This window comes from Actinia tenebrosa, unplaced genomic scaffold (genome assembly GCF_029948245.1).
Source record: "Actinia tenebrosa isolate PJP-AT-01 unplaced genomic scaffold, QUT_ActTen_1.0 PGA_scaffold2__45_contigs__length_23673736, whole genome shotgun sequence".
Classification (NCBI taxonomy): domain Eukaryota; kingdom Metazoa; phylum Cnidaria; class Anthozoa; order Actiniaria; family Actiniidae; genus Actinia; species Actinia tenebrosa.
In genome coordinates, this window is record NW_028292579.1 from 5,235,443 (window position 1) to 5,247,462 (window position 12,020).

At 38.4% G+C, this 12,020-nt stretch overlaps 2 protein-coding genes and 1 long non-coding RNA gene across 3 annotated transcripts; 2 read left to right on the top strand and 1 right to left on the bottom strand.

Annotated features, from left to right (window-relative positions):
* Window positions 1-1,091: 1,091 nt before the first annotated feature.
* On the top strand, window positions 1,092-1,978 carry LOC116292740 (uncharacterized). Its single transcript, XR_004196703.1, has 2 exons — window positions 1,092-1,432; window positions 1,597-1,978. It is a non-coding gene; the product is annotated as an uncharacterized LOC116292740 (long non-coding RNA).
* Window positions 1,979-4,690: 2,712 nt separating this feature from the next.
* On the bottom strand, window positions 4,691-11,312 carry LOC116292749 (uncharacterized). Its single transcript, XM_089034237.1, has 2 exons — window positions 5,517-11,312; window positions 4,691-5,238 (listed from the first exon to the last, which is right to left on the bottom strand). The coding sequence occupies exon 1, from the start codon at window positions 11,310-11,312 to the stop codon at window positions 8,418-8,420; it is 2,895 nt and encodes a 964-aa protein (XP_088890363.1). The 3' UTR covers window positions 4,691-5,238; window positions 5,517-8,417.
* LOC148909057 (uncharacterized) lies at window positions 6,127-8,422 on the top strand. The gene has a single exon (XM_089034238.1). The coding sequence runs from the start codon at window positions 6,127-6,129 to the stop codon at window positions 7,708-7,710; it is 1,584 nt and encodes a 527-aa protein (XP_088890364.1). The 3' UTR covers window positions 7,711-8,422.
* Window positions 11,313-12,020: the final 708 nt, after the last annotated feature.

Genomic DNA, 12,020 nt, shown 5'->3' on the forward strand with positions numbered 1-12,020 from the left:
GTTGTCATGGTGATCGCTGGATTCGTAGCTGCTTTGCTTGATTCTTTTTCCTTGTGCTTTTTGGTCTTAAAAAGATTGAATGGAGAAGCTAGTCAACTCGTCGTTAGCATGTTTAATACTCAGCGCGTAGATGCAACGACATGCAAAACGCAAGCAGAAGCAGCTAACGCAGCATCATTGAAGCTCTTCTTTGCTGCTTTTTGCAGTAGAAAAGAGCATTGCATAGCTTGGTCTGCAACACAAGTATAAGCATCAACAATAGACTCATTGCTGCAGCTCTTCTCTTATAGGTGTGAGAAAAGATATCTGCTGTTAATGAGTAATGCACAACTGAGTCTGTAACACAAGTATAAGCATTAGCAACATACACAATCTCAGAGCAGCTCTTCTCTAACAGGTGTGAAGAAAGACAACTGCTGTCATGAGCAATGTGTGTACAAGTGAGCCGGCTCTTATGCTTGTGCTGCAAGCGTGAATTTATTGGCAGTCTTCATATAAGGACCTACAATCACATACAACTTTTACTTCTCTCCACATCTCTTCTCTACTCTAAGGTACGAAATATTGCACCAACATGCTGGTGTATTTGTATTTTATGGTCATATCTGCAGGACTCGTACACATCACGCCACACCCTCACCTTTCATCCCACAAACAAGTGAGGGGGGGGGGGGGTGCTAATTGAATTTCTTTAAAGAATCGTAATACACATTAATTTTGATGACGTATTCCCGAAGATAAATTGCTGACAAATTCAAGAGGTGTCTGCAATTCGTCATGGTTCACTACCAGACGAGTTCTCATGATTTCTACAGTTCGTGCAAATTTTCACGCTCTCTGCTGGTCAAAGTTGAGCTCATATTGCGCGTCAATCAGCCGTGGCAGTTTTGTAGCCGGACTGACATATACCATTTACCGGTATAGTTCCTTAGATCAGCCTATTAACGCTCAAGGGTCATCGGAAACGTGAAAACTGGCCCTGGGGCAACACTAATTTAGATGTTAATAGATACAATAAAGTCTCGAGTATTATATCAGTCATCGATACTATGAATAAACACTGGACTGTGCTTGTGAATTATTTTTTCATATATGATCCTGTTTCATGAATTTAAGAGGTGATGTTATGCGCATGAAAAGTAATGTTTCGGCCTCCCGCCCTCTCTTCACGTGACGGGCAGGTAGAGGACCAGTAGAGTGCCGTAAGCGTGCAACAGGTTGAAATAAACGGTATCATGTGACTAGTAATGTTTGACTACAACGGCCCACGCTTCCCTCTCTTTATGTGACGGGCAGATAGAGGACCAGTAGAGTGCAGTAAGCGTGCAACAGGTTGAAAGAAACGGTATCATGTGACTGGTAATATTTGACCATAACGGCCCACGCTTCCCTATCTTGATGTGACGGGCAAGTCAGAGAAACCGGATTTACGGTACGTCAGCTAGGGTCACACGATCGGAAGATGAGCATAATGTTGCGTAAAATTAACTAAAAAACCTCAAAAACTCTCATTTGCGTAAAACATACTTGCTACGATGCCAAACCGAAGGAAACATGTCAATTGGGCGTTAAATGATACTTAGATTTTATTATTAGATAGACTGACATAAATTCATACGTCGAAATGCATTTACGATCAAGCCCTTCCTCTCGATTTGAACTTCAAGACAAGTCAGTGTCACATTTTATATGGTAAAGACAGACTCTTGTGCTCAAGATCCTGGCGGATATACTGCATGATTGGTAATAAAAAACATACAAATACTTGATGATGTTGGAACTGAATGACTGAACATATTGTACTATAGTATATCAAAAATAAAAATGTCAGAATTTCCGTTATTTCCATTGGCTATCAATATCTACTCGACCATGATAGATATATGTCAAATGTTAGGAGTGTCTTGTCACATGACCACGAAATACCTTAATAAAGCGAAATGAATACTTAAAACGAATAAAAAATATAGTTGCTTAAGGGAGAACTTTTCATGTATACAAATGAAGTCCAAATCATTATTGTTAGCCATTTTTGAGTGCCATCTTTCCCGTTACGACCTGTTGACACTTATCAGTTTCTACGTCTCAGAACACACGTCATTCAACTGTGGTATAGTTTGTTAACACGTTATTTATTAACAGAATCTAACATACACAAACCACAACACGCGTCTATAAACACCTTATTTCTCAATGAGTCAGCCCGAAAATATGTCAACAAAACTAAGGTCATTCCCTTTGCCTAGTAAGCAGAGAACTTTTCACGTATATAAATGAAATACCCATCATTACTGTGAGTCATTTTTGGGTGCCATCTTTCTCGCTACAACCTGTATACATAACATTTTACCACTCAGAACACGCGTCATTCAAATTTTCACGAATATAAATGAAATCCCCATCATTATTGTTAATAGTCATTTTTGAGTGCCATCTTTCCCGCTACAACCTGTTCACACATATAAGTTTCTACGTCTCAGAAAACACGCCATTTAATCTTTGTTTGTTAACACGGTTATTTATAAAAAAATCTAACATACAAACCACGACACGTGTCTATAAACACCTTATTTGTCAATGAGTCAGTCCGGAAATATGTCAATAAACCTAAGGTCATTCCCTTTGAAAAAGTCATGAATAACCACTACACGCGTCTAACTCCATAGTTGTCCATGAGTCAGGCCGCAAATATGTAAATAGATTAACAATTGTTTCCCTTTGAAAATGAATGAACAAGTGTACGTGATCTTATTTTCGCGCCATTTGCGTTCAATAATCTGTTAAATCACGTGATATCAATGGTTTTCAAATAGGAGAATTCCTAGATTGGAAATATATTCCGGATATGGAACCCAGTATTTCAAATGCTCAAAATTCTTTTACCTTTAATGGTTATAGAAGATAAAATGAATATATTTAATCGTCCGGTTCTTTGAATTGATAGAATATTCAGAGCTGAAATATTTGGTTAGCTGTTCACTTGAGAAATTTTGGGCCAGGCGAAAAACATTTTCTGAACAAAGCAATTTAGCATTTTTTTCGATTGTCGAGAGATATATTTTGGGAAAAGGTACACGTAGATATTCTATGAATTAATTCTCGTAATGATGTAATATTTACCGATATTGTAAACAGTAAGTGCTCCAAAAAGACCTTAGCTTGCAGTATAGCAATTATTGAACGAACAATATTCATAATCCTATAGAATTACGAATATTGGTATTATATCAGTTCTTTTTACGTCCTTTTCTATTTTTGTAACAATTAATAATGATTTTTAAACGATAAGTATTCGAATGGCTTTTGTTTTTGCCAAGAAAAAGAATTGAATTCCAACACGTTCCTGAACTATAAAAAACTCTATACGGTAAATAACTATTTTTAGTGCTATAGGTCGACTAGCCCAGTGGAACACTTAGTTACTATAACAAACTCTGTATATGGTCAAGATATAGATAATGCATTATATTATCGTGATGGATTTCAAATTAGTAAATATCTAAAAATAACTCTGATGGGGTCTTTTAAAAGACGCTAACGCCAAACAACCAACTCTTGATTTTTTTAAATCCTTTAAAAATTAATTATTTAAAAATTTCTCCGGCTTGTTTCTTTGCTTTTCACACGAAAAATCTAGCTCTTCTAAAAATATATATTAAACGCTGAAGCTATTTTTGTCGTCTTTGGACAAGCTTGAGGGTATTTTTGCTTTTATCGGATAAGATAAAAGCACTGAGTTTAGCTTATAAAAGCATTCTAGAAAACACAATATTTTACATAAATACCCTGCGAGTTATTAGAACCTATTTTTACCCTTTTTTATACAAACCAGTTTTATCGCGTGAAAAGATAACAGTTTTTGGAGTTAAAACATTTGTAAAAAAGCTGCCTGTTATTTAATTTTTGCTGGCTTGCACGCAGTTATGAATAACCTGGTGTAGTAAAGATATGATTTAATACAAATTGTTTTGATTTGAAATTTAGAATTTTTTTCTCCAGTTTTCTCGATTTTGCTGACCAAAAGCACAAATCAAGAAACACGAAGGTAATCGGAAATCTCTCGGAAACAAAGTTGGTGACGTCGTGATGGTTACAGCACATTCTGACCCCAGGATGGGTGGGCGGGGAGTTTGGTTAACCATAATGTTTAGTTCCAAATAACAAAAGAATCGAAATCAAAGTAGAATCTTCTAGACTTTTCTTTAAACAAAAACAGGTTTTTCTCGAAATCCTATTCAGATATTTTATTGCTTGACTGGTCATGAGGGCTGAGTGAGAAAGGTCTTCAATATAGTGTTTAATTCATAGCTGTTCAGTGATAACGAGTGGTAGAAGAGTCAGGCAAAATATTCCGTGCTCGGTATATCCACTTCACTTGAGCCCCTTTTCCATAGATGTTGGCTCTTTTTTCTTTTTAAGGTCTCTCGACTCAACCGAGCAATGAGAACGGTTTATAACGCTGGGGTGCTTGCAGCGACTTCTTTCAGTTCTTACTAATAAAATCTGGGATAGACATGATCTAGAAATATGTGCAAACTAACGAGAGGAAATTAGCCAATAACAGGGGGGAGGGGTGGCGGAAAGTACAGGACCTAGCCTGACAGGAATTACCTAGAAACAATTCCCGGGGGGGGATGGGGCCGGGAAACAATTCTACTTATATTCTTCAGATTTTGAGTAACATTTTAGCTATGAATCTGCAGCCGTTATTTATTTAAGACTGCTTTCCAACTTGGTCCACTTTCATTCAAACACACTACCAATATATTAGTTAATATTCGATGCATATGAGCATGAAGGAGACCAGTCAGATCAGTAAAAAACCCTTGAAATATCACGTTACAGTGGTGGGTTTCGTTAAGAAATCCCAAGGTCAGACTATAAGACTCGTGCAGTTATATACGTGCTCTGATTGCAAAAAGCGAAAGTCCTGCCACATGGAATATTCATTGATATGGTTCACAAGTGTTGCTATGATTGCCAGTTATCCTAAGCAGGAAAAAATCCTTTTGTATATGTCAGTTCAATTTGATAATTATAAGCTTAACCTAGATAGCCTACACTATACTATTAACCGATCAGATGAAGACCTATCTAAGTATAATTTTGTTTCTTCCACGTCGAGTTCAGTTTTGAACAATTCAGTCGATGACTGTTTCCAAAAGAGTTACGTGTCTTCGACCCATCTTCAGGGGATGTAAACACATGTAAAACTTCTTTCACATCACGTCTTCATAACTGATGATGAAACGAAGCATATCTAAGTCTAGCAAAAGTATCAAGCCGTGCCCAAAATGGCCCGAACCTCTATTTAGCGGCCACATCACGATGTAACATCTCAACCAGTTATGATTATTGGACGGAAAACATAACTAGACGGACGCTTTTCTGTGGGAAAGTGCAGTGCTTGTTTAGTTTACATTTTGCAACACGTTTCTCAGAGTTGCATTCAATTAATAAATGCATGGCATGATTTGCTGCACGTTTATTGAGGTGCTATATATCCTTGCACTGACCTTAAGAATTCCTATTAAATAAAAGGTCTTGTTAAGGTATGATAAGGTCGCAGCTAGCTACAGCAAGCCTGCAGAAGAGATTATAAGGTTTTCGCAACAGTTAACACATTAAAACCTAGCTGAGAGCAAGGACATGATGTTCTGCACGTTTACTGGGATGGCATATCCTTGCACTGGCCCATTCTCGACAATGATAATTAATACTGGTCTTGCTAAGGGTCTTATGAGGTTCCCAGCAAGCCTGGAAAAAGGATTATAAGGTCTTGACTTTCCTTAGACACACGATAACAAGTTAAACAGAACCAAGCTGGGAAAAGAGATAAAGTATATCAAGTTTATTGTACCACTAAGCTCTCAATACCGTTATGTTACGCAAGGTCTAAAAAATCTGTTCCCACTAATCTCTACGCATGCGCATCTCAGAAATCGTCTATTCTAGCTGCCCGCGCAGCCATAGTCACTGCCCTCACCAATTCTCGGTTTTCACCCACGTGACTTGGTGCATGACAACGGTTGCTAACCGCCATATTGGTGCACAACATAGTGTAAACAAAAGAGATTCATCACAATCGAGCGACTAAAAGTCAATATTTTCAGCACATTTTCTATAATGGTTCTTTGTTTAATGGTAAATTGTCATACCAGGAGTGTTCGTGATAAGGGAATTTCCCTCTTTCGTGTTCCATCGGTTAGAAAAAGTCAAGGAGAGGAGGCAGAAGAGCTGTCGATTGAACGACGTAGAAAGTGGTTGGCCGCCATTAGTAGGGTTGGGTTATCCGAAGAAATCATCAACAGTGGGAGAATTTGCAGCCGTCACTTCGTTTCTGGAAAACCTGCTGCCAATTGGGATAAGTTTAACGTCGATTGGGTGCCTACATTAAATTTGGGACACAACAAAACAGTAGTAAGTGAGAAAAACTCTGATCTTCAAGCCGCGCGAAGTGAACGTGCAAAAGTGAGAAGGAAGAGACAACAGGAAAGAGCATTGTTCGAGTCAGCTGCAAAGGTAGCGAAACTGGATGAAGAAGGCGCTACAATCGACAATATTTCTTTTGACTCTCCTTCTTTAACTGAGGAAATCAGCCAGATCGCAAATGACCTTCAATCAGCGAGTGATAAATCAAAGTCGCACTGCCAAGATGGCGATTTATTGGACGGGATTACTTCGAAGCTGGAGGAACTTTGTAAGATCACTGACTCTAGCACACAAACAAACGAAGTTAATCCAGAAATGACCGAGTCAAGCACACAAACTGAGGAGTTAGATTATATGTTTTCTCAGCCAAAGAAAGCCCCTTTCGATCGCGAAGATATGCTGGAAGATGGGAAGGTACTATTTTACACTGGATTGCCTTCAGCTACTATTTTACAAGCTGTATATGAACATGTAGCCCCTCATGTGGCAAGAAAGTCGTTGAGCTTAACGAAGTTCCAGGAACTTGTCATGGTCTTGATGAAACTCCGACTTAATGTGCCATACTTGGATCTTGCATACCGTTTTGAAGTGTCTGCACCAACTGTCTCCAGGATATTTTTTACCTGGATAACAATCATGGACATACGACTCTCTCAACTAATATATTGGCCTGAGCGGGATGAACTATGGAGAACAATGCCTCAATGCTTCGAGTTTTCGTTTGGAAAGAAGACAACAGTGATTATTGATTGTTTTGAGGTCTTCATAGAAAGGCCTACCAACCTGCTGGCAAGAGCCCAGACCTTCAGCTCCTACAAACACCACAACACTGTAAAGGTATTAATTGGAATCACTCCACAAGGCACCATTTCCTTTGTATCAAAGGCCTGGGGTGGCAGAACATCTGATAAGCTCCTCACTGAAAACTGTGGTATTTTAAATAAACTTGTGCCTGGTGATCTAGTAATGGCCGACAGGGGATTTACAGTTCATGAAAGTGTGGCATTCAAGAGAGCAGAGCTTGTTATACCAGCGTTTACTAAGGGGAAGAGCCAGCTGGACCCCATCGATGTTGAGAACACCCGAGGAATTGCAAATGTCAGAATTCATGTGGAGAGGGTAATCGGTTTGCTGAGGTGCAAGTACACAATTCTGAAAGGGACACTGAGCACTGACTTTCTCATGAGCAATAAGGAACAGGTACCAGTCATTGATATCATTTTAAGGGTGTATTCTGGTCTTGTTAACCTTTGTCCACCAATCATTCCATTTGACTAGATTATAAACATACTAATTATTACCAAAATTTAAGAATTTGAATTTATTTATAAAGATAAAAATGAAATACCAGGATATTCTTGTATTCAAAATGTCATAATGTATTGGTGACACAAGAAATATTTTTCTGCTTTGTTCCTGTCAGAGTAGCTATTTTATTTTTGGACATTGCTGATGAAAACTAGTGTATCTTAATTGTTTATTATTAATTCTCAAATTTACTACTATTTTGTTGCATTTAAAGCACAATAGAATATAGTGGTCTTTTGTATCACCTATTTCAAAAAAACAGTTGTCACTGCCAAAGGCAATAGTCGATTCGAAGGTGTAATATATGAAAATAAACGCAAATAATCAAAGCCTTTAAAGTTCTTTCAGGCTACAAACAACACTGGATATCTCAAAACTCATTAAAAAAAAACAAAAAAAAAAACAAGTGATTGTTGGAACTATGAATAACCTATCACCTTTCTCCTTTAGCGATGACAACCTTTCTTAAATGAAATAGGTGTATAGATATGTTTTTGTGTAATGAATATTCTAGTGGATCGAAACCAACTGTTATTTGCTAAATAGCTACTATGATTATTAACAACTTTGTATTTCTTTCATGGTATTAATGCATTTGCTCTTCTAAAACAACATTACTGTTTCAAATAAAGAGTAGATGATGGCTAGTGAACACTAGCGTGTTCTAAACACATATTCTAAACTGATGGAAACATTGTAATTTTACCAATTTCCAAACACTGAGCCAGATGTGGGCGCATTTTGGGTATGTCAAATGTAAAGTCTCGTGGGCTGAAACCATAAACCAGACACGTAGCAAATGCTATGGCAAAGATTCCACAGTCACTCCCATTCAGTTGTTGCTGGACTGTTACATTTTCTATGCCTACATAGCTGTCTGCCATTAAACTCTCTACCTGTTCTTCAACCTCTTTGGCAATGATATCATGGTAGAGACTATCATAAAGGTTGACCATGCCTGGTCTACATCCAATAGAGCTTATACAGACCCAGTGCATATGTCCTGTATGTAATATTTGAACAAATTCTGAAGTGACAACATCAAAGTTCCTAATGGGGCCAAGGGTTGTTTTTTGAAAGCTCTCTATCAGAGGATTGACTTTCTGTAGATGTACTTGTGCTTTCTGAATTATTGTACAGTCCAGCCATCCAGTAGGTGAATTAATGATGTCAAAATGACTGTCATTGAGGCTACCAAGGGAAGCCCTCTTGTCTAAAACCCCTTTAGTCACTTGTGTTATTTTGACATCCGATTCATCATCACTGGAATCAATAATTGATGAATAACTAGTAGATACAGCACTAGCATTATTACCAATGATTGTACTTTCCTTTTTGTCCAATTTAGCTGCTTGCATTTGTGGAATACTGTTTTCACATTTTAATTGGCTTGTTGATGCAGCACTAACAGTGTTGGCTTTTGAAGAAGAAGAACAAGTGGTAGGACCAATAGAACTAGATGCAGTTACTTTGGCTGCTTGAGACACCTTGCAATTGCTGCACACCCACGTAGTTTGACTATTGTTAGGCATTCTTTTATAGTCCAGACACTGGAGATGGAAAAACTTTCCATTTTGGCAATTTTCACTGTGACATTTGAGAAGCCTTTCATTCATCATTGGTGATGAGCCACATACACAAATACTGTCCAGTTTCAAAGCTTGATCATTATGTGTGCACTTAGTAGAACTTGGCTTTGGTGCTTTTCTTGGCTTTTTGCATTGAAATTCTTCTAGCAAGCGGCAGTTAGGACAGTACCAAACATCAAGGACTGAATCTGATAAATGCAAACATGTCTGGTGAAATTCCTTTATTAGGCACTTTGGGTTACTGCAGTGAATAGTTCTTCCTTGAGAAGGCATTCCACAGTAACAAATACCAGAGGACTTGTTTGCTGGTTTTATTTCAGGTAAGTGCTGTTTTCTTGTATACCATCGAGCAAGAATCTCAGGTAGTATGCATGTCTGCCATACTTTTGTAACTTTGGGAACGATAGCTTCCCAGTGACTTGTTTCTGGGAGAATTCTTTCAATGAAGACTTGAGGTTTGTTTTCGCTGAATGCACACACGACAAAGTCACAAAATTGGCGACCAGTTATAGACAATTGTTGCTGCACTTGGTAATAATACTGGTGCTTTCTCTTTAGTCGAAATATTCCATTCACTTTCTCTAGGCAAGAACTTTTCTTAAGCACATAACTTTCAAAGTCCCAGTTTTCAATAATGTAAGGGCACTTTACTTCTCCACACCCATCACCACAACAGGAGCAGGAACAGAGGAAATCAGGTGTTGCATGCATCCAGGGATGTTGCTTATCAATGAAAACTCCACACTTTATCAGTACAAAATCTTTGTGGTTTGCAGACATGAGATGGTTGTAAGTCTCTATGGCTTTGCCTTCATTTTTGATTCCATGATTGATTGCTTTAGATTGCACACTAAACAACTGTGGATAGCAAATGTTTTTAATAAGTGAGATAGATGGTTGGTCAGGATTTGTATTGGCAACAGAATAACTCATTGAAGCCCCAACACGACCAGCTCTATGTTTAAAAAACGCAGTTCCTTTTGATTGATCCCTTGTTTCCTGTTCTATTAATTCTATCTCGGAATCAGAAAGAGATAGTTCGACTTTGCAGCACTTTTGTAACAGCTCTGGGTAGTTCAGCTTCAGATTCTCATGATTGTAAAGGGATGGTATCGTTAGAACACGCCGACTTTTTAGTACAAATTGATCAGCATAAGGAGCCACTAGAGAAAGAATGACAGGCTTTTTTTGGCTCTCATTTAGTTTTGCAAAGAAGGTTTTCATATCCGTTTCTGTAGGGGTGACATTTGGGACGGACTTCGTTTTCCCTACCGGAGTGCTAGTCGAAGGTTGTACACCATCAATTTTAACGTCTAATTCATCTTTCAACTTTCGAGCTGATTTAAAATTGATGTCTTCAACTTGAGCGTACGGTACTTCGTTTACGTAAGTTGGGAGTAGCCACGTACATTTCACTTCTGTGCAGGCCAACTTTCCATGTATACGATTCCACGCCTCAATATAGAACAGTACGCTCCCTACATGAGAGCAGCACTCTGCTAGACCTGCTTTGCAACCAAGGCAGTGGGCAGATATTATCGTTCCTTCTCCATTAGCGATAATCCAAATTGGTATTGGCGGTTCATTCATTCGCTGCGAATGACGAACTTTTCCTAACACCACGAACTTATTTCCAATGGCTTTTCCTTGAACGCTCGTTATGAAGCCCGATACCATTTGATTGTAACTCTCTAGACTCTTGAAAGCCTTGAACTGCCTTAAAGTATAGAAGCTGGTTTCCAGCACAAGATAAGAGAGAAGATCGGTGGCTTCGATCGGTGGCAGACATTCTGCATCTAACTTCTCGCCTTGTAAACACGCGGGGTCGACTCCAATACCTTCGATTTTTTTTAAATATCTCGTTCGAATGTGATTTTCAAGCTTTTTGGCGTATTCAGATAAGACAATTGAAGAGGTATCTTCAATTCTTTTCTGTTCTTGGGTTTCGTTTTTTGAAATATCGACGAGTAAATCCTCGGACATCGCATAATTCGAATCAAAACATAAGCGCACGTGTGTGATTTGACATATGCTAATGAGCTTCCTGTGCACCAATATGGCGGACACTAAGTTTTAATCCGCTCGTGACGTCACGTGAAAACCGAGAATAGTTCCCAGCACCGATTTCCGCAGTTTTCCTACTAATCGTTCGCCTAGGATTACCGGTATAAAGTACATCCTGTTCTCAAAACCATTAATTCTATACTGCTAACATTTGCCTTCTACGTTCATTATATATGAATGTTGAACATATTAATCTAAAAATCCAAAAATCCAAAACGAGGAAGACTGAGGGCTCCCTCTCTTAAAAAAACGTTGTCAAAATATTCTTGTAATAGCCAAGCATATTTTTATGTGTCCACGTATTAAGAAAAGAATAAAATATTAGAATGCCGCAAGACTACTAATACTCAAAGGATGAACAACAAAAAGGGATCGTTTCCTGAGTAGCTGGCGATTTAGCATACATTATCTCCCCACAGGGCACATGTCCAGCAGAGCTGACTGGCGCCAGGAAAACTTTCAGGCTCAATAACACGCCAAACCTTTAACCTCTGTGGAAAAATCCTTGTCTTACTAGGTTTGCTATACGTGTCGAAATTAAACTGGAGCTCAAGAGGTTTTGCTAAAAGTAGTAATATGGCCAGGGATTGGATGGTTTGACATGAAAAATTCAAGAAAGCGCATGCG

Coding starts and splice junctions, on each gene's coding strand:
- LOC148909057 (XM_089034238.1), top strand. CDS start 6,127: ATGGTTCTTTGTTTAATGGTAAATTGTCATACCAGGAGTGTTCGTGAT.
- LOC116292749 (XM_089034237.1), bottom strand. CDS start 11,312: ATGTCCGAGGATTTACTCGTCGATATTTCAAAAAACGAAACCCAAGAA.